The sequence below is a fragment of the Mus caroli genome, chromosome 1 (genome assembly GCF_900094665.2).
Source record: "Mus caroli chromosome 1, CAROLI_EIJ_v1.1, whole genome shotgun sequence".
NCBI classification, from domain to species: Eukaryota; Metazoa; Chordata; class Mammalia; order Rodentia; family Muridae; genus Mus; species Mus caroli.
The window spans coordinates 17,926,569-17,950,289 of record NC_034570.1 but is presented as its reverse complement, the minus strand read 5'-3'; the positions used below and the strand labels follow the sequence as shown (position 1 = coordinate 17,950,289).

The following is a 23,721-nucleotide window of genomic DNA, read 5'->3' as shown; positions in this document are numbered from 1 at the left end:
TCTTTCTCTGCTATTCTCTGACTCACTGTCAGATTCTTTTCTTATTCTTCACTTTGTCTGCCCCTCAATAAGAAATCACTTTCAAACATGAGTGCTTCCTTCTACAAACAAACCTTTCCTTCGTTGTTATGGATTAAAGGTGTATACTAAGGGTGTGCCGATTTCAGACTGTAATCCAGGGCATGTCTGCATCCCAGCCTGATGGTAATTTAGGATTCTGTCCCTTGCCAGAGTAGCCATGTTGCTGGATAAAATTCCTCTACAGGAGATGAATGATTTTTAACCAGTCTTTATTTGCATTGCTACAAAACATTTTCCCTTAGAAAATTATCAGGACTTTGTAAGTTGCAGCTACTAATCTTGCCCTTTTTGCTCCAACTGGAATTCCTTTGGTTGAATTTCGAATGGAGAGGTCTCTGTGGTTCCTAAGGAAGCAGGCTTGCTTCTCTCCATTCTTGATGGGATTTTGACAAGCATACTTTAGAAAAGGTACCGGAATATGCACAGAACAATGAACAAGACACTGTTGTGTTGAAAAAAATCTCCTTCAATATAGTTCTGTATGTCAGTGTATGCTAATATTAAACCACAGTTTACCCATCATAAGCAGAGCATGCAGGGTATAGTGACTGAGACAAATTTCAGCCTTTCAACAACTCAGGAGAACATTTTAGCAAAACTGTAATGCTAACTACATCTTGGAAACTACATTATTAAATTACTATTAATTAAATTATTAATTAAATTATTAAATTATTTAATGTACTATAACTAATTTTTATGAACTGTTTACAATTATAGCTAAACTAGTCTATGGTAAACTCCTTTTTCTTTTGAATATGATATACAAACTAAATTGTTATTAGAACTAAATAATAATTTATTGTAAAATAATATTACTTGATTTTAATATATCACATGTATGAAAGATAACAATGAAGACCTTAATTTAAAAAAACATTTTGTAATTAAATGATAGTTTGCCCTTTAATCGGTGTGTTATTTAAAATTGCTACAAACACACAGAAGGCTTAGAAAGAACAAAATTATCAACCAATCAGACCCCCCTAGAGCTCCCAGGGATGAAACCACTAACCAAAGAGTACGCCTGGAGGGACCCATGGCTCCAGCTGCATATGTAGCAGAGGATGGCCTTGTTGGGCATCAATGGGAGGAGAAGCCCTTGGTCCTGTGAAGGCTTGGGGGAGGGATGAGGAGGGAGTGGATGGGTGTGGGGGGAGCACCTGCATAGAAACAGGGGGAATGGGATAGGGGCTTGCAGAGGGGAAACTGAGAAGAGGGATAATATTTTAAATGTAAGTAAATAAAATAACCAATGAAACAACAAAAACAAAAAATTGTTACAAACACTCAGAATGATTGAAAAAGTAATTTTAATGCAAGGCTCTCAGTTGGATCTGTAAAGTATTTTATTTCAGATTTAAATTTTGCTCTTAGAGTTAAAATTGATAAAAGAATAGAATTCTTTAAATGATTATGTACAATTGTCCTTTTTGAAATAAGATATTGGAGATTTTGATATGTGGCTAAGTTTGCGTATAGTGAAATAATGGAGGGATATCAATATTCCAATATATGATAATTTTATTATTCATCCTATTAATAGTATATATTAGTGGAGTCATATCTTAGGTTTGAAGTTTGATAATTTTAGCTTTTCTAATGTATATAGAGTTTTATTTTATTTCACAATATGTATTTGAGAGATAAAATAGAATACAAGTATGTAGCAAAGTTAAATAGTGCTGACATTCACACCCAGGTGGGGATTATAACTTCTCAATGCTTTGTGAAAACTAGTACAAACAGTTATTTCATAATACTAAATGAATGCATGGTGTCATAAAAAAGAAGACAGTAAAGGGGTCTGCGCAATGCAATGCAGCTATCCATCCTTCTCATTGCTCAAGGAGATAACCAGGCATAGTTGTGTTCTGCTTCTGTTTGAAATCAGTGCTTCAGCACGAGGACTGCTTGACAGTCAGATTTCCCGGGAGGTTGGGTGGGTCTCCTGGTGATCTCGGGTTACAATAATCACCTGCAGATTGCCTTCATCCTGGTGATATGGAAAAGTTGTTCTCTTAACCTATCTCCTGAATACGGGCAGTCAACAGAGAATTTTTTTGAAACTAGTCATAAAGACCCTGAAAACAATTTACATTCAGCTCACTTAACCCGGATACATTAATAGAGTATAATTTAAGTACTGCAAAGTGAATATTAAATTGTAGGCATTTAGAAGGTAAAATAACCCTACTTAGCCTGGGTGGCAAAGTTCACTCACTGAGAGGGTTCCAGGTGTTTCAGACCTGTACCTTCTGGCAAGTGTTATCAAGAACTGCTAGGTGCTAAATGCAAGAATAAAGAAGCTCTGATCTAGCAAGTGTTAAAAGTGTCTTTGAAAGTTAGTATATTTGATGAAGCTGTTGAGCTAACATTTAATTATGTGTGAAGTTGAGATTTACATTGTATTGCTTTAAGCTTTATTTACCCAGTACAACTACAGCTATTTAGCTCCCTTAAATCTCAAAGCAAGGGGAAGCTGTACAGAGAGGCATTTAGGACAGAAGTGAAGGTCAGAGAGACGATCTATTTACCTTCTGTAATCTTATGCTTTCTTCACTGTTTATGGCATTCTGTGTATAAAAATCTCAGTTTTCATAACCTCATTGCACTGCATTTCCAGAGATCTGTCATATTGTAGCTTGCTTCATACTGCTACCTTTGACTATGTGTGTTGTCAAGTAACTAACAAGCTTCCTAAGGACTTTTCTCACACTGTTTGCTGATTGTCTTCTAGTTAAAGGCAGTCACCATGTATTGTCTTTTTGGTCTGTCATTGCCTAATTCTCAGAATTGTGATATCATAGACTGAGTCTGTCTAGTTAACTGACCTCCTGTAAGGTAGAAGTGGAAACAGCGTTGGTGTGATTATATTTATGACTCAGATTCTGAACTGAAGTTTTAGACACATTCTGCTGCATGTAAGCATGCACACATGCGAGTGAGCCCATACACAGTTTAGCCTTTGATTTTTGAGGCTGAATGGTACAAAGGTTTTACACACACACACACACACAAAATCTACCCGACACATATGATTAAAGCTTTTTTGCGAAGTTGATCCCTCAGGGAAATCAATAACAGATAAGTTGTAAACACAACTCATTTAGATCTCACTCAGCACAGTTACAAGCTTTGAATGGTTTACAGATAACTGTACCGTTCGTTATCTTCCCCTCCCTCCCGTCCATTTGTAAAAATACAGCAATTGGAGACAGTTTTCAAGCTAGATTATGATGGATTCTGACTTTAGTCAGATGAAGACTAATCAATTTGCCCTCTATCATAGTTGTGCTTCTTACCACAGCAAAGTCTTACGTGGAACACAGGTCTTTGTGTAGTATATTGCAAAGGAGCTAAAATTATAGCATACAATTTTAAATTTTTTTGAAGTTTATGTATGTGCATCATGCAAGCCATAAAAATCAGAACTTCTTTTTCTAAATAAGTCCATTTGTATAGGCAGCAGATATTCATCAAAAGCTACCAGACAGAGTTCATGGCATAGGATGAATACCTATAAAAAGCAGAGGATTATCAATTAAGTAGTTTCCAGGTGACTTGTCAGTATCCAAGGCTGCCAAGTGACTGTGCATGCCTGCAAGCATGCCCATATGTGTGTGGTGTGCTCAGTATGCAGATTTAGCTATAGCTAACCAGCAGCAGTCAGTTGTATGCAGTGAAAACACAGTCTCATAGTAACGTTGCTTTCACATCCTCACCAAAGAGAGTTGAGAACACTTCATGTCAGATGAAGATACAGAGTGCCTCTTTCTCATTCCTAACACTTGTGCTGCCCATTCGGTGTGATCTGAATCACGTTCACCTTCAGCTTAGCAGTTGTTAGCTGCTGTCCATTCTGCACTGTGTTCAATCTATTAATCATGCCCTACTTCTAAAGTTTGTTGAGTTTGAATCCTTTCAAAAGTGTTGAAAGCTTAACCCGTTCCCTGAAAGGTGCCTCGTGTATTTTAATGAGCTTTCTGTTGTGTGTTTTTGCAGCCAGCTTAGTAGTGGAGGAACGAACGAGACAGATGAAAATGAAGGTACACCGATTTAAGCAGACAACAGGGTCTGGGTCTAGTCAAGAACTTGACCACGAGCAATACTCCAAGGTAAAGTTAGTAGTATCCAACCCGTAGTGTCCCCTTTAGAAAAAAATGGAAATATGTACTAGGTATACGTGTGTGTGTGTGTGTGTGTGTGTGTGTGTGTGTGTGTATCTAGCACAGAATTAGAGAGTGCTGAGCTGTGTAACTGAAATTTTCTGTAACTGGTAGTCTTTATCATAGTTGTTCCTGAAGCTTGACACACATTTTCCACACCTTTATAATTTCAGAAGTTACATTACATTAAGGAGATATTATTTATTACATTTCACAGTCATTCCAATGAGGAAACAATGTTCTTAGCTACATTTGCAAAAGTGAGCAGTGTCTATGAGCCCACTTGTTGATGAAATAGTAGTATTTTAATTTAGAGTATTAAATATATTTTATGTGATGTGGACTATTGAATTAATGACAACAGCCATATAATGTGATAGTTTTGCTTATTTATTTGTCTTTGGTTAAAAAATACATGATGTTTTAATCTTTAATAAGAGGATTGAAGTTCCAATAAGCATTTAACTTACATTTCAGTATTATTTTCTAAAAATATACTAGACATCCATAAACACTAGTATCTAATATTTAATTAAAATCTACAACCCTATATTGTATGACAAATATTTACATACATTATCTTGTTTATTTTGAACTGTTCCTCCATATAACATTAGGCTCTACTTGGTTATAATTTTGTACCAGGAAGTCCTTCTAGAAGTAGTGACCTATTAGAAATTGAAATAAGTACAACGTACATCAAATTAGTGTACAATGCTCAAAATAGAGCCTCAACATTACCATTTTTAAATAATCAAGTTTGTTCCATGTAGAGCAAGATAGCCAGTAGTTGATAACAACTGTAAAGGCAACAATAAAATATGATTTATCTCCTAATATTACCAACTGGATAGTGTATCACATTACACTTTAGATGCAGAGACCTAAAAATTCAGCAGTTAGAGAAGACCCATGAGATTCAGGGATGCCAGCCCTCAAAGGCTTCCAGGGGCCTTTTAAAATGTAAAATCAGTACAAAGAAGCCACAGACTGGCACACAAGTTAAGCAGCAACCTGGACTTCCTATAGAGTAGCTGACTCTAGCTGTGCCCATCTGTCTTCCTTTGCCTTCCAATGATGTTCCCAGCTGATCGACAGCACCCTAGTCTTTGTGAATACCATCATGGCCTTTGTTGCTTACACCACAAATTCACTAAGAGTGGTAAGGCAGGATGATTATCGGGATAGTTTTTTTTTCTCTTCACAGTTAAGTTTGGAGAGTTGAAATTTCTTCTTAGGACAGATGCCTCAGTCACTCCAGAAATTCTTTCTTGATTCCTTAGTCTTCTTCCAAAATTCCAATAGGCTGTCAAAGGGTGAGGGACCAGAATGGGAAACAAAGACGAGATATGTAAAGAATTGGGATAGACTATTAAAAGCCTTTAGGGGTATTGGGGGTGTTGTGAGCTAGGAGTGGAGTCAGACCATCAGGAAAATCTGTGCAAAGAGCTGTTGCACAAGTCTAAAGCCCCAGTGTTCCTGTAAAGTAGGTAACCTACCCTGCTGGAGAGGTGCCGCACTCCAGATTAGACCTTGGAAGAACATCGATCTTTTTTTCTTTTTTTTTTTTTTAAAGTGTCGGTGAAATTGCTCATTGAGTAAAGATGCCAAGTCTAAGAATCAGCCCTCAGTTTCCAGAACCTATTGGTAGAGGGGAAAAAGAACCAACTTCCACAAGTTGTCCTCTGATTTCCACAGGCTTGCATGCCCATGTACACACACACACACACACACACAAGTAAATTCACATGAAAAATATTCTATTTTGGCCTAGTCACTTCCCAAAGAAACAGATTTCATTTACCAAAATTAGTCCATGCATCCCAGAGTTACTTGAGGCTTAGACACAACTAAATTCTGGGACATTGTCAAGTGTTCCCTTCAACCTAGCCTGAGGACAAGCCTTGCATTCTCTATGGCTTTCATTTACATTTACATTTACATATTAATGCTTTCCTGTTATTTATGTAGTCACCCCCTTTCCTGTTTTCATCGAATTGGAATATTTTTTAAAAAGTCTGGGGTGACTCAGTAGTTAAGTTCTGCAGCTGATACTGTTTTTGCAGGGAACCTACATTTGATTCCAGGCCTCCACATCGGGCAGTTTGCAATTGCCTGTGACTCCAGCTCAGGGGTGTGGGTGTGGGTGTGGGGACTACCTCTGACCTTCAATGATACCTGTAATACATGCACATACCCACACATAGACACAAAGAGATGCACATAGTTTCAAAAAATTTAAGAAGTGATTACTTTCATTTTTATTAATATTTGAGTTAATTTCTAAATAATGTGTTTCTCTGTAACCTCACCACACACGTACATTAACGGACAGTACCCACACTCTCCTGTGTCTCTCCACATCTGCCTCCTTCTTTCTCCCCAAGGAGCCCCTTTTTTTTCATGCACTTACATATGAGGCATATGAATGTATATAAACATAAATATGAAATACACATCTAAATTTCTGTCTGCATGTGAGAGGAAACATGAAAACTTGACTTCCAAATAATGTCCTTTTATCCTCAATAATGGAATGATAGACTCCAGTTATAGCTGTACTACTAATAAGTATGACATCAGAGATGAAGCTTAAAGAAGTTTAAGAATGTTAGGAATGAAACTAGGAAAATCAAAATAACAGTTGTCAGTCTTTTTCCATTTTGTGTATCAAATAAAATTTCATATTTCCACAATGAAAATGTTTGTATATTCTATGCCAGTGTTTCTAATGAAGTTTTCAATGAATTTATTTTACATAAATCAAAACTCATTGGTATCAATGAGCAGTGGTGAGTAGCTGTTTCAGCTAGTTCAAATTTCTTTCATATATTTTTAGAGGAGAGTTCTCTTTTTACCCAAAACATTTTATCATGCAAGTGATTTTCATAGCTATAAAAGAGTGCCAGTACTTTCATAAATGTAGTATATATTAAATTTTGGACTTTTTCCTTTATGGTATTTATGCACAAGTAATTAAAATTCAATACTAATAAATTTGATGAAATCGTTGAAAATTCTACTGTAAGAGAAATTAGGTAACCGTTCCCAGAGTAGTTTTATTTGCCAACAAAAGTAGATTTTGGTTTTCTTGCTAACAGATTACCAAATGAATGTGATCCTGGGGTCTGTTTTCAAGCCTGCTCTTTCTTCAGTCAATGCTCTCCCAATGGAGCTATTTCAGTGAGGATACATGAACCTGGTCTTTCTTTAAAGGATTAAATTGTCCTCTTCGTCATCCAGCGGGAGGAATTCTTTCTGGCCTGGCTGTTTTGGAATCTGTGAAATGCATCTCCATGCTTTTCCATGTGATGTTATTTGGAGTTAAAGGCCTGTGATGGGTAAAAGCTGTAACTGGAGGACAAAGTCCCACTTAGACTGTCATTTATAAAAGGACTCTGTTTCTATAATCCTGGAGCAGCCATCAAGAGTTTGATGATGCTTGGTAGAGATAGCTACAGTGTCTATTACTACCAGCTTCTAAAAACAGTGACCCTACAATTAGACCCTTCCTTCTGACCACTATTTCTTTCCCTTAAGGATGACTGAATAAATTCCACCTGAGGGCATTTCATTCTTCACAGTATAATAAATGTGTTTTGGCTAAATTATTAAAGAGGACATTTAACAAATTTTGCTAGACAAAAAAACAAAAAACAAAAAAACAAAAACAAAAACAAAACAAAAAAAACAGAGCTTATTTCAAAGGTTAACAAGTTTTTAAAAATTAGTAAAAAAAAAATAGTAATAGAAAGTAAAGATAAAGTCTTTCATTTCCTTCAGTTAATGTGGGGGAAATTATATGGTAATTGCTACATATCCTAGTATGGTAACATACAGAGGGACATTCTCATACGCTTTTCTGGAAGAGCAAATGTATCTATTCACACAGACTGGGATAGTGATGATGTATAGAAAAGAGAGATTTCATTAATTAAAACTAGCAACGTTGCTTTTTTTGCTCACAAACCTTCATAAAACTGCCTCACTATTGCCAGCAATTTGTTCCAGTTGATAAAATAGTGAAAGAGCATGCAGTACACTGGGAGAGATTCTCGGGGTGTGAGTAATAAGTATATTTCTCCTTTTAATATTGGTAAATATAACAAATATATAACACATCCTTGGTCACAAGTGGTTTGAAGCTTGGAATCTCATTTGATGCACTGCAAGTATTGGGATCAGATTCTACTCCATTTCCCCACACTCCAGTAAATAAGAAATGGTTCTGAATGAAATGAATCATGTTGGACTGAATCATGTGACTTAGCCTGCAAGTGGACTGACAAAGCACACTGTATTGACTACATGAGTTCTATAAATTTAAGACTAGATGTGAATTAGGCTTCAGACTTAATAGCATATGTGAGAGCTTTCCAAGATAAAAATCATTGTGATAAAACTTTAGGAAAATTAATTTTATAGATATACCAGTAAGTGTATTGTTTTCCTGATACAAAATTCTTTGGTAAATCCATATACATAAGAGGGAAAGAACTGAAACTAACATATTTTAAGGGAAAATTCCCTTAAATAAAGGATTAGAAAATAAGCACTGGGAAATTACTTTAAAATGTTTATTTCCACACACACACTCACTCAGGAAAAGAATTCACTTATGGGCCACATTTGAGAAAGATAGTTCAAATTAATCAAGATGCATGCCATGAAGCATTAGAGACTATGAGGATTTGCCAATGATTAAGAAGCATTTTATCCCCCGATTGCTCACAGATCTAAAATTAACCTGCTTAGTAGGAAATAATAGGGATAGTAATATTTTATTTTATATAATCGAGTACAGTTCTTTCCTTCTGTTAGCAGAGAAAACAATTACTTAAATTATTTGTATTTAGAAAAACATGGCACTCTTTGTAGTGATGGCATTGTATATTCACTGTATGGCTCACTCCAATAGGACAATAAAAACTGAGTTAAAAAAAAACCTGATTAAATCTCCTAATAAATTTGCATGATGTCTTATTTTATCTGAAGTCTTAGAAATGTGCAAAATTTAATGTTATTCATGATAAGAAATGATGAAATGTAAATTCAAAAAAATGAGTAATACAGTTTCAGGTTTTAAGCATGCTCAGCTAATTTTTCCTTGACTTTTTCCATGCAAGCACTACAAGTGCTCATTCACTGTTTATAAGTCAGATCTCGTCATTGAAAGGATGTTGGGTTTTAATCTCGATCCATCTATAATATGAATGCTTCCCTGCCCATCAACTTCCCTTCTCTCCTTGACAGAGATATCCTTTAGGTAAAGCAGTCATTAACCACAAGGTCTGTGTGTGTTCTGTTCCGTGACCTGATGGTGGAGCTCACCCTCTCTTGTGTTTAATCTTTAGTACAACATACATAAAGATCAGTACAGAAGCTGTGATAACGCGTCTGCCAAGTCATCAGATAGTGATGTCAGTGATGTGTCCGCCATTTCCAGAGCCAGCAGTACCTCACGCCTCAGCAGCACAAGCTTTATGTCAGAGCAGTCTGAGCGCCCCAGGGGTAGGATCAGGTGAGTTGGCAATGCTGTCTCTGTTAACTGGATCTATATCCTTCGTATGAAATGCATCTATCTTCCAGAATATTCTTTGGAAATAATAGTATAGATTGTGTAATCAAAACACCTCATTATAACAATGGGGCAGGATGAGCATGCACTACACACTCTATAGAGTCACTGACAGGATATTTGATACTCTTTCCTGCAAAGTTAAGCTCATTACTGTGGTCATCGCCTTAATTGCTCAAAGTTGCAATCCCAGGGCTCCTCACAATGTGATATGATCAGTTGAGCGTCTTTTAGTCCAGTTAGAAAGGTTTTCTTTTAAGAGATGGCATTAACAAATATTTTGGTGATTATAGGATAGTATCCATCATAAGTATTCAACCACATGATCATAGTATACAAGCCTAGCCAATAAGGAGTATGGCTGTGTTTACATATACATGCATATGTCATGCATCGCCACATTCTTGTATGGCATGTGTATTGTATTTTCTCAAAGACTATAGTGTTTGTTTTATTTTAGGTTTTGTTTTTCTTTTGATTGCTTTGTTTTGGCTTTTTTTCCTCCTATGTCAGTCATAATAATGGGCCTACTTTTAAGGCAGAGAATATTAGATATGAAAACAATGATGAAGATTGTGTGAGTTGTACACCCATGATGCAGATTGTGTGAGTTGTAAAACATGTGCACCATTATGTCACCAGGTGTTCTTTGATTCTTGTATGACCAACGCCCTGTAGAAAGCTACGTACAAAGAACGTCAGCCATTCAGGTGCTGTCCAGCCTGAGCTGCCTCACTTGGCAGTTGATATTATCTTGTTTCTGGAAACAGAAATTTACAGAAGAAATCTGAGTAATGGAAGGGCTGTCCACTCAAATATGAAAGCTAAAAATGAGAACAAATAAATTTCTGATACTCTAAATTCCACATTGTGGTGCATAGTAAATCGTACCCTCTGTTGTCACCTTTGACTCGCAGCCCCCCTTGCTTCTGTGCTAAGGGAAAGAACCATTTTCTTGTTATCACAATCTCATGATTTAGATGAGTAATGTCACTGACTTTAGGGAGAGTGGAGAAGAGGCAAAGCAACTTTAGGCAGCTGAACAAGGATCTGTGATTTCCTACAAGGAGACCTGGGTTGAAGGATATGTTAGTGCATCGAAGCCAGTACTGTTCTGGGCGATAGACTCCAACCTTAAGGAAAAACTTCATGTTTAACTGTACAGTCAGTAAAAGTGCAAAGTAGAAGACCTCTTCACTTGGACTTGTGGGTTTTTCTTTCTGAACCTAGTATGGAGAGAGTGACTTCTCAACAGCCCACAGCAGACTTTCTTCCTGGCAACCCATGTCCCACAGGCTTCCTGTTCCACTCTTCCCCTGCTCTGTAGGTGAAGCCTGTAATAACTGGGATTTTATTCATGTAAGTGGATAATCTAAACTATGTTACTCCTCTGGCAGCTAAAAGTAAGTTTCCTCTTAAGCTATGAAGAGACCTGATTTAATCCCAGTTTTGTGCTAAGCACCTCTCTTTGTTGTTTGTTAATAACACAATGGAATACAGGAAAAGATACATGAGAAGGAGCAAAATCTTCTGACACTCTCACTTCCTGTATATTACTTTCCATTCGTGCCTATGTAAGTACAAAATACTTATGAGGCTGGAGAGATGGATCAGAGATGAAGAGCACTGGCTACTCTCCCATAGGACCAGAATTCAATTCCCAGCATCTGGAGAAGATTGTAATTCTAGTTCCTTGGGATGTGATGGCCTCTACTGACCTCTGGATGTAGTGCACAAGGATTGGTGCAGGCAAAAACACCTATACTCATAAAATAAAATGAAGATAATTAAAACACACACACATGCATTCACACACATATGGAGGTGTGTGCACACACACACTCACACACCACACTAACACTATGCCATGGAGCTCTTTGCTGTCAATATCAACCATCTACTAACAGCTTGAGATGAGTTAGTTTGCAACATAAAGCAGTGGCTAACTGGGGTAGTTACCTTTGTGGGGGGGTTTGTGGGTGGAGAATACAGGGTCTCTACTGCTTCCACTGGGAACTGCATGGTGACTGTTTATTCTTCCCTTAATCCTATTATTCAAAACCACTATTGAGTGATAGAATATATTAAGTAGCAACCCTTTTAGCTCCTATTATGTAAAAGGACCTTATTCTTTTAATACTTCATTAAAGGACAAGTCAGACCAAAATTCAAGGGCCTTTATTATTCTGCCTAAGGCTTGAACACAAGTCTTTCCTTATGGATACCTGTGTACATCTCCTGTCATTCTGAGGTAAATTATGGTTTCTTTTTTTATTTTGTTTGTTTTATTTTGTTTTTGAGACATGGTTTCTCTGTGTAGCCTTGGCTGTCCTGGAACTCACTCTGTAGACCAGGCTGCCCTAGAACTCAGAAATCTGCCTGCCTCTGCATCCTAAGTGTTGGGATTAAAGGCATGTGCTACCACACCCAGCTAAATCATGGTTTTTTATGTGTTGCTTCAGATGATCCTGATGTGGGGAATCAACCAAATGATTCAGAGGATATTGCAGAATTTATTAAATTCAATTTACTGCCCTAAAATTCATCCTAGTATCTAATGTTGTCAGGAAGGTCTATAAACAGACATCATATAACCTGGCCTTACTTTCTTAGATAATACAATAAGGTTGTCACATAAAATACCAATGCGTTCTAAAATCTGGCTGTTGGATTTCCAATATGATCAGAGAGGAGGGTGTCTCAGTTGAGAAATACCTCTATGAGCTTCAACTCTAAGGCATTTTTCTCAAATGTGATCAAGGGTGGGAGGGCCCAGCCCAATGTGGGTGGTGCCATCCCTGGGCTGGTCTTCCTAGGATCTAGAAGAAAACAGGCTGAGCAAGCCATGTGAGCAAGCCAGTAAGCAGCACCCTCCATGGCCTCTGCATCAGGCCTACCTGCTTGGTCAAGTCCTGCTTGTATTCCTGTCCTGATTTTCTCCAGTGATAGATTGGGACCTAGGAGTGTAAGATGAATAAACCCTTCCCTCTTTACTTGCTTTTGGGTCATGGCATTTTGTCAGTTGATGATTAGACAATTGGACGTGAATGGAAAGAGACATCTCCTTCTCCAGACATGTTCCCTTCCAGGGCACTCAGTTTGGAGTGCTCTTGATAGACTAAATAATGTGTTCAAAACTAGGCCAAGCAAAGTTTAGCTTGTCAATTTCACTTTCCCGGAAAGCTACAGAAAGAAAAGAAACCAGACTGGTGTATTTGTTTTAGGGTAAATAACATTTTGCAGATATAATTAAAATGTGTAGAAAAGTTACAAATTGTTCACAAAAGTGGAGATGCTTCAAAAAGACAGAACCAACCCGTAATATACCAAATAATAGGCATCAAGGGAGGGGCTTTGAGTGACAGCACCTCTGATATATTCTGCTTGCACTTTGTACTTGGAGGCTTCATGGGACCTAACTCCTCAAAGAGGATTCTTTGTCTAAATTCAATGTATGGATGGTGTGTATCTCGGTGTGTGGTAATTTATAACAGGGATGTGTGCATTACTGTTGCACATATCAACATGTGTGGCTCGATGGCTCGATCATGAGGTCATGAGTGAGGATGCTCTGAAGTTACCAAAAATATGGATGCAGCAAGCATGCTTGGGATTGGAACTGGGACAGTAGAAATAGGAAGACCTCTGGGTTTCATTGACCATCAAGTACAGTCAGATCAACAAGCCCCAGGGTCAGTAAATAATCTTTTCTTAGAAAAGAAGGCTGAAGGAACAGAGAGTCGACGAGGCGGTTAAGGGTGCTTCAGACTCTTGCAGAAGATGTGAGTTCAGTTCCCAGTACCCTTGTCAAGTGCCTCCTAGCCACTTGTAATTCCAGACCCAGGGTATCCATCACCTTCACGAGTAACTATATCTATAGGCATGTGCCAACATAGACACATACCCAGACAAATAATTAAAAATTAAAAAACGATGAATCTTTTTTTTTTAAGTGGAGAGTGATTGAGGAAAATACTAGATACTAACTTTAGCTTCTACCCTCCCGTGCAACCTATTCACACCTGTGAACTCCGAAACACAGAAGAGGATACATATAGAGGAATCCAGAAATTCGTATTGTTTCCAAATTCTTGATCTTCGTCTTTATCGTATATCCCTTTCATTTGAGCCAGACAAATTTCAGTCATTTCTGTAATAGCAAACTTTAAAAGCAAACATGAACATAATATTACAGTTGTTCTTGGGTGTCACATGATTTCATATGTTTTATTATTTTTGATACTTTCATATAATGTGTTTCTCAACTCCACTCAGATTCTCTTTTCTTCCCTACCTAACTCTCTCATTTTTCACTCATCAAACCCATTTAAGGCTTCCCATATACTATTGGATGGGTAACCTTCCAATGGAATATGATTGACTTACCAGAGTCTGTGCTCTTAAAGAGAACTGGTTTTCCCTCTCCTCTCTGCAGTCAATTGCTGATAATCTTCAGGCAGAGTGAGACTTTCTGCCCACTTGCCTCTCCATGCCTGAGGCTTTGCCTGGCTTCAATTTCCACAAGTCCCATGTAGGCTTTCACAGCTGCTGTGAGTTCATACGTGCCCTGCCCTGCTGTTTCCCTGTGATCGTTCACCACCTATGGAACACACACTCTTTACCTCTGCTCTTCCACAGTGATCCCTGAGCCTTTGAAGGAGGTAATGGTATAGGTAGCATGATGTCCTCTTTAGGGTTCAACATCCTCCAGTTTCTTATTCTCTGCACTTTGGCCACTTGGGAGTCTCCATGTTGATCACCATCAACTGCAGATCGAAGCTTCTCTGATGAGGGTTAAGAGATGCACTCCTAGTTATAATGATATGTCAATAGAAGTTGGTTTAATACTATGTCCATTTAGCAGAATAACAGTAGTTTCTCCCTAGGGACTGTGACCTGTATAGACATGGGTTTATGGCCCAGCAATAATACCAGTTATAGGTTTCATCTTGCAGGATACAGCTTTAAAAAAAAAAAAAGGTTGCTCTCAGATGTTTGTGCCACTTATTGCAAGCAGTGGGTGTGACTTGGCAGGCCGGCCATTATTGCTTCTGGCAGAGTTGACAGCTGGAGCTCTATGGATGATGAGCACTCCGTTTTGCTCCTCCATTAGTGTGAATAGCATCTTCTAGCACTAGGCAAGCTAGCCAACAGCTATGAAGCATCCAAGTTAATGCCATCTTACTTTCTGTACAGTCTATGACTCAAGTATGTGATGACTTCAGCAATGGGGTCTTACCTTCATTTTCTAGGGCATAATGAATAATCTAAGCAATAGGCTGTAAAGCTTGGGAGTCTCACTGGCCAATAGCTCCAAATGAGATCATTCATTCCTACCACTGAGTATTTGACATGTTAGCCTATGTGTCTAGTAGGCATTGTCGTCATCCCTTGTGTGGCTACCCCATTTTAACTTTTAATATGTGTGTATATTTATACTTTAGGAAGCTTTTATGATGTTTATGTATGACATTTACAAGAGTTCTTCAGTGTTATTTATCCCTCCATATATTCCCACCAATACCCTGGCCTCCCAATCTCCCAACCAAACGTAGCCATTCCAGATCCACTATTCCTCTTTAATCCTTTATATCCCTGAATTCTTTTCCCCCCTCTTTATTGGTACAATCAGTTAGCATATGGCATTTACACACATGACAGAATTTTAGAAGTTTGTCAAAACTAACGATTCTATATCAGAAAACGTTGTAATCTGTTTTCTCCCGGATTTACCAAAATCCCTTTGCAAGGAGGATTTTAAGAATCAGACTGAAAGGACAGTCTGATGCAAATACATTTTTGTTCTTGTATTATCCACTTCTAAAACGGCAATTTTTATTTCCACTGAAAGCAGTTATTTTACAATCAGCTTGTAAAAGTTTTAGAAAGATTTAAAACCAGTTATTGCCTACACTTGGACAAATGGCCATCTTGGAACTATACATTTACAAAAACAATGGCCTTTTGATGTCAGGAAGCATGCATGTGGAAAATGTTGTTGTATTCATCTGTGGCTTTTCAAATGAATATGCTTTAATTAATTTATTTTAATTATTTCAATAACATTAATGAAAGGGTTGATATCTTTTTAGAAGTCACTACAGTTATGCTTGCAAAACAGTTACAGATATTATTTCAAAATTCCCTTTTGCCCTAATAGATTTTTTATTTATTATGGAAATGAAATAAAAATTTCTTAGGATTTTTAAACATGTTTGGGACATGAATTTAACTAAAACAATCTTCAGTGTTTTAAATATCTCATAAATAAGTGAGACTTTGGGGGCTTCCAGTTGTGGTGCCTACTGACACGAAATGTACTTAAGAATAAGAGAGGAGGAGGGACTTTTATTTTCCTCTAGGAATTCAGAATTAAGTGTATATGTCTGGTTGCTATACTTTGACACACAAAACTTACTAAGCTATAAAATATACCAATAAGCATTTAGAGGACCAGAAGAAGATGGGCCTGTGCAGGGAAAATACTGAATAGGGCACATCAGAGAAAAAGCTCTTTAGTTGATATTTTAGTCTTCCTACTTGATTTTAACAATTCAAGGCTGAGAAGTTATTAATGAATGCATCCCCTAGTAGTAGATTGAAGCTATGGGTAACATGGAAAGACTATCCCATCCTCCCTTGAAAACCACTTCACCTTTGTAATAAAAACATTAATAAGCTGTTGTACCATTCTTCCCAAGCCCATGAGTGCATCATCCATGCCACATGCCTAAGTAATTATGCCAGGATATATAGTAGCAAAAATATTGCTGATATATGAATTAGATAGCAGAAGTCTTGAGAAGAAACAGATACAGAATGTTTGGAGGGAATAGATTATTGTCCTGGATAGGGTATTTTTTATTGGTTATTTTATTTATTTACATTTCAAATGTTATCCCCCTTTCTGGTTTCCCCTCCACAAACCTCCTATCCCCTTACCCCCCCAGCTTCTATGAGGGTGCTGTTCTACCCACCCACCCACTCCCACCTCACCACATTGAGCCTCCACAGGACTGAGGGGTTCCCCTCCCATTGATGTCAGACAAGGCCATCATCTGCTACATATGCAGCTAGAGCCATGGGTCTCTCCATGTGTGCTCTTTGGTTGATGGTTTAATCCTTTGGAGCTTTGAGGGGTCTGGTTGGTTGATATTGTTGTTCTTCCTAGAGTGAGTACTTTAATGCATATTTTGAAGCAAGGCAGAGATGTTATATTTAAATTGCAGTCTCTTGGCTTCCATGTTACCTTTGTATTTTACCAGTTTGATAGGTTAATCAATTTGTGTCTTGTTAAATTCTGTAATGTTAGTGACTTTATTAGGTGGAAAACAAAGGAGTCAGTCGCAATTAACAAAGTTTCCAAACCTTGAAATGATTCAGGAATACCTTATCAGAATTAAGTTGTTTGTGGAAATGGTAATTAGATCTTAGTAGCTGCATTAATTATTCTTTTTCATTACTGTGATTTAACACTCTGACATAGAGCAACTTAGTAGAAAAAGAAGTGGTTTATTTTGGCTCACATGTCTACAGGAATCCAGTCCACCATGGGAGAAAAGGCCTGGCAGCACGAACTTGAAGTGGTCCTACCAGGAAGCAGAATGATCACATTTTATCAGTACATGAGAAACAGAGAACAAGAGAGAGAAAGGGAGGGAGTGAAGGAGTGACAGAGGGACAGAAGGAAGGAGGGAGAGGGAGACAGAGAGAAAGGGAGGGAGGGAGGGAAGGAGAGGGAGGAAAAAAGGAAAGAAAGAAAGAAGGAAGGAAGGACGAGAGAGAGAGAGAGAGAGAGAGAAAGAGAGAGAGAGAGAGAAGAGAGAGAGAGAGAGAGAGAGAGAGAGAGAGAGAAAGAAAGAAAGAAAGAAAGAAAGAAAGAAAGAAAGAAAGAAAGAAAGGGAGGAAGGAAAGAAGGGAGGGAAGGTGGGAGAGGGAGACAGAAAGAGAGAATAAGAGAGGGATGAAGTGAGAAAGAAAGAAAAGAAAGGTTGGGAGGGAAAAGGAGAGATAAAGAGAGGAAGGAAGGGAGGGGAGAGGCACACAGAGAGGCAGTAAGGAGGGAGGGAGAGAAAATGAGAACAAATGTGAATGAATGAACATGAAAAGATGTAAGACCTGGCTGTAAACCTCTAAGCCCTCTCTGTCCCATCCAGCAGGACCCAGTTATTCATGGGTGCGAGGGGGACCACCAACCTGGAAGAGAATGGGTGGAAGGGAAAGAGAAGCAGAGACCTATGAGGGGTTCCTGTCAAGGTCTCAGTTTATTAGGCTGAAACGCCAGGTTTTAAGCACACAGCAAGGGGAATAGGGAGGGGTTAAGGGGAAATTAACAAAGAACAAAGAAGTGGGCATCTGGGGACCTGAAGGCCGAATTCAGACTGCAGGTGGGAGGCACTCTTAGTCTATCTCTGGAATGTTGAATCCTCCTTAACAGCCTTGGGTGTCAGGCTGGGCTCAGCACATAACTCATGTCCTTAGAAGTCTTGGGAGTCAGGAAGAGATAAGGAAGAGTGGACTATAATTCAGCTTTTTACAGGAATGGAATAGGGGGGAGGGGGTGATGACCAGCTCCTTAGCACAAGGCCATTTGGCTTATTAGGGTGGGAAATGGTGAGAGGCCTACTTTCTTATGGTATGGTCTCCAATACCTCTCCAGTGGCATCCTTCCTCCAGCAAGGCTCCACTGTATACAGAATCCATAATCTTCTGAAACCTCCCTACCAGCTATGGAACAAGTATTCAGTCATACAAACCACGACAGTGACTAGTCCTAATTTTTAGAAAATAACTGTAAATAGTAATTTTATAATTATATACTTAACAATTTTGATAGAAATATACCTCCTCATAGGTCCTTGAAGTCATTTATTTTTGTTTTGAGGTTTTCCTAAAACTAGTTATCCTGCTGTTTTTTGGTGTGGCGTTGAACATCCTTTAATATAGTTGATTTTTGTGATGATTATATCTAGGAAAAATCATTAAGAAAGTAACCCTTAAGGAAATGTTCTTGTTCTGTGAAAGTGACCTTATATATTTTCATAATTGATAAGTAATTATTCTGTTACATTATATCATTAGAAGCTCACTGTTTAAATAACTCCAAGGCATGAACCCATTACCACCATCAAATACTGGGCAAAAATTCCTGTTTGTTCATGTACTTACCTGTTATTTGGAATGGTTACATTGTTATTCTTTCATTCAGAATCATTGCTACCTAAACATCTCCCTTTTCATCTCTCATGTTCTTAATTTGTGCCGTCATCCACAACGGCTATATTTCCATATGTGTGTTTTTAAATTAATATTCATTAAGTATGCTTTTGTGGTAGGTTTTCATGTGTTTATGTGTGAGTGTGCATATTGTCTGCTCTTATGTGTGTGTGAAGGTTGGGGGCGGCTGGTAGTTTATACATATGCCAGCAGAGTGCAGGCCCTAACTTTTGGTGTTATTTCTCAGGAGTCACCCACACTGGTTTTTAAGACAAGGTTTGTCATTGAGACCTAAGGCATAAGGTTTGGCTATTCCTGCTGACCAGCCATTTGCAGGTGCCCCCACACCACAGTGGGATTAGAAGCACACACATGTATGTTTCTGTATGGATGCTGGGGATTATACTTGGGTCCCCATGCTTGTGAGGCATGTACTCCTCTGAGATAACTCCCTGCTCTTGTGTTAGATAGTTTAATAAATAAATTATGTACAGCATCATTATTGCTATAATGGAATCGTTAGTAATAGCACTTGGAAATAAATATGAAAGGAATTGCAGCCTGTTAAACTCATATGACCTGCAGAATGAGAATGTGTGCGAGCCAGAGGCACAAGTTACAGACTATTGTTCTCCATTTAACCACAAAAAGATTCTGTTAATTTATAACGTAGTAGTTAAAATAAACATAAGGTATTGATAATAATAAATGTTCATAACCTGTGATCAAGTGTGTCAGTTATGACCATGCTAGCTGGATCTCTGTCGCCCATATCCAACTTAGGCCCCTTGCATGTTACATGCACCAGCAGCCAACGATCCCAGGGGCAGTTCTCTGCTTTGCAAAATCATTATCAAACTTCAGCCATTGTATGGCCAACAGTTCCTTCATCTCTTAGTTATGTCCCTGTCTTCCATGATCATAATCCACATAGCTTGCTAGAGTAATTGCTGACCAATACCACAGGACTCATCTTCTTGCTACAGTCTTACTCTGATAGAAGCATCATACCTTTTTTGTGCCTTTTTTACCCTTCATACATATACATTAAAATAGGTATATGTTTTTTTTTAATGTATACTTACGTAGGTATATGTTCTTTAAAATGTAAAGATGCAAATTGACTTGAGGAGAATTTCACCCCTCAGTTAGCACATTGAGTGCTCCATCGTCAACTACTGGATTTCTTTCTGATTCTTTAATGTCTGTCAATGAAGTCTTAACATGTTATCTGTTTTAAGTTCATAAGTTTGTAGCTACTGTTACATCCTAAGTGTGTAGCTACTTTCATATATTTTCTAAGTGTGTAGCTACCATTATTTACATTCTAAGAGTTTAGCTACATTATACACATCCTTAATGTGTAGCTACTGTTATATATATCATAAGTATGTAGCTACTGTTACATACATCCTAAGTGTGTAGTTACTGTTATATACATCCTAAGTGTGTGGCTACTGATATATACTTCCTAAGAGTATAGCTACTGTTATATACATCCTAAGTGTATAGCTACTTTTATATATATCCTAAGTGTGTAGCTACTCTTATATACATCCTAAATGTGTAGTTACTACTTTATACATCATAAGTGTGTAGCTACTGTTATATAAATCCTAAGTGTGTAGCTACTATTGTATACATAACATGTCTTGGATGCTGGCATTTTCATTTTCTGCATAGTTTTCCATTCTAGGACTACAGTTAGGTTATTATATTTTCTAATATTTTTAATCCTTACCTTTTCTCTGGCTGTTGTCTGTATCCTGCCAAGTTCATATTTAATGTGTTCATATTTTGTGAGGTTTTAATTATATTAAAATTTTACAACATTTTCTTTATATTCATTAATTATTTAAACTTAAAATTGGAAAAAGTATGAAATACATAGTACTGATAAAATTTTATTTTTTAAAAAAGATATACTATTATTTTAAATTATGTATATGTTTGTATCTCTGAATGGGTATATGCACTTGAATACAGAGGCCGTAGGCTTCAGAGTCCTGGGAGCTAGACTCTAGGTGGTGGTGAGGTTCCTAACAAGGGTTCTGCAAGCTGAACTCAGGTCATCTAGAAGAGCAGTACATGGTTTTAGCCACTTATACCTATATCTATCTCTATATCTATCTCTATCTCTGTCTATATCTATATCTACCTATCTATATCTATCTATGTCTATCTACATCTACATCTACATCTGCTCTTTGTACCCATTTTGCTCAATGGGTGCTATCAGACATAGGAATATGGGAGATAGTACCTGAGCATGTAGCCCAAATTTTTCTGGGCTGAAGAAACTGACAGGAAAAGTGGTAGCTGGCGGGTGAAGCACCCCAGTATTGTCAGCAGACTTCCTTTCGCTGCTGAGTTAATCATGCAGTTTGGTTTTTCCATAAACCAAACAAATGCAGCCACTGAAAAGCAGCAGTGCAGACACAGATTCCAGGCGATGCTGGATCCTGGGGAGGCAGAGTGACATCCGACTTCCACAAAGACAGGGAGACTGAGATAAACCCCTTTATTTTCCTATAGGAAAAGCAAAGTTAAGCTCTTGCCTTTCAAGCAAGAGGAGCTGAATTTACCTTTGTTACCGTCTGGGCCTTGAAATGGACATGGTGAATCCCAGCACTTGGTCAGATCTCTGTGAGTTTGATGACAACCTCAACTACATAGCAAAGGGCTGAGCTATGTAGCCAGGGCTTTAAAATGTGAGAGCCATTCTTTTAAAATAAACAACTATGCAGGGCGTGGTGGTGCACGCCCTTAATCCCAGCACTTGGGAGGCAGAGGCAGGCGGATTTCTGAGTTCGAGGCCAGCCTGGTCTACAAAGTGAGTTCCAGGACAGCCAAGGCGATACAGAGAAACCCTGTCTCAAAAAACAAACAAACAAAAAACAACAACAACAAAAAAAAACAACAACAAAAAAACCAAACTACTACAAAAATCTGGACATTGTGGCACACGTTTACAATCCTAGCTCTGGTCAGGTTGAGGCAAGCAGATCTCAGAAGGTCTGGCTAACCAGCCTAGCCTCCTTGGTGTGTTCTTGGCCTGTGAGAGACGCCCATCTTAAAAGGGGGTAGGGGGATGGACAGATCATCCAGTGAGAGCTACTTTCTCTAAGTGCAGATATTATAGATACAGCATTCTCTTCTGGCCTCCACAAGCAATGCACCCATGTGCAAGGCCCATCGACAGTACACAAATTTAAAATAATGTCTTTAAGAAAAAATTCATGGCATCTGATAATTAAAACCCAATGATGATGCTCTCTGGCCTGCACGCACACGCACACATGCACACACACACTTACATGGTGGTGGTGGGGGGGGGGCAAATAAAACAAACAAAAGCCACAACCTCTGAAGGAATAAACTCTAGCAGACAAGAGACTTCAAATCCATTTCTACACAGGAAGAAGACAAAATTTTCATCCTGACAATGGAAAGAAAATTTTGTATCCGAGGAATGGCTCACTGCGTAAAGGCGTTTGCCACCAATCTTGACAGCCTGGGTTTGATGTTTGAGATCCATGAGGGGGAAGACAAGATTCTTCACCAGGAAGTTGTCTTCTGATGTCCTCACGTGTGCTACGGCAGGCATGTTCCCCTGATAAAGATAATAAAAATAAAATGATACAAAATTTAAAGAAAAACTTAGGTTTTAGAATAAAGTTTAGTCTAAAATTGGCAATTGAAAATTCCGAGTTATTTTAAAAGAAGAGAGCTGATGAATAACTAAAATGAAGGGGCATACTAATCAAAAGGGGACTTTTAAAAACCCATCATTAACATATTTAGTAAAATAAAGCGTGTGGTAGATGTGTCCAGTGACCTCAAATCCATGCGCGACCATGCCTTTCATTGCATGTGTGTGTTTAATGATTGTGTGCAGGTGGGTGAGCAAGTGAAAGTCTAGAAGACAAACTCAAGACTCGAGTTTGTGTCTACTCCTTATCCACTTCTTCGGCCCCCATGTGATTTGTGTATTCAGTCTTTTCCTTCCCGTTACTATGAAGGAAGAAGAATCATGGAGTTTCACTCCTGGACAGTGTTTGCATTATTATGAAAATGGTAAATGTGTAATGTAAAGAAGAACTCAGTAACTCAAAATGCATATTTTAGTTGTCAGATTTAGAAAATCTTTGAACCAGATACAAATCTTTGAACAATTGTGAAGTAATACAATTCTTATTTTAAGCAAAAAAAAAAAAATGTGGAAGCATAAATGTGTGCAGAAGGGGTGCAGATACAACTAAATGGCCAGCCGGGCAGTGGTGGTGCAAGCCTTTAATCCCAGCACTTGGGAGGCAGAGGCAGGCGGATTTCTGAGTTCCAGCCCAGCCTGGTCTACAGTGAGTTCCAGGACAGCTAGGGTTACACAGAGAAACCCTGTCTCTAGAAAAAAACAAAAAAACCCAAAAACCTAAACTAAATGACCAGTGGCAGACTTGCCTCTTCCCTGCAGGTATTTCAGTAATTGCAATGCAACTCACCACCTGAGAGTGGGGCTATAGCACAGGGGTAGAATGCTTGACTGCCACATATGAGATACTAGGCTCAATCTTCAACACTGCAAAGAGAACAAAATCATATACTACAAAAACAAATATAAGTGATTCACATGCATAGCATGATATGAAAAAATATAGTAGGGGTTATACAGATATGTCA

At 38.2% G+C, this 23,721-nt stretch overlaps 1 protein-coding gene across 38 annotated transcripts in view; it reads left to right on the top strand.

Moving 5' to 3' along the window:
• Positions 1–23,721, top strand: part of Rims1 (regulating synaptic membrane exocytosis 1) — a 489,256-nt gene that overhangs the window by 390,788 nt on the left and 74,747 nt on the right. For 37 of the 38 annotated variants that reach the window (XM_029474748.1, XM_029474741.1, XM_029474765.1 and 34 more), the window contains 2 exons: positions 4,087–4,199; positions 9,605–9,771. In XM_029474748.1, the coding sequence (XP_029330608.1) occupies positions 4,087–4,199; positions 9,605–9,771 (280 nt within the window). Of the gene's footprint in view, positions 1–4,086; positions 4,200–9,604; positions 9,772–23,721 lie in introns of those variants that run through there. The other variant, XM_029474791.1, reaches the window with a different exon arrangement.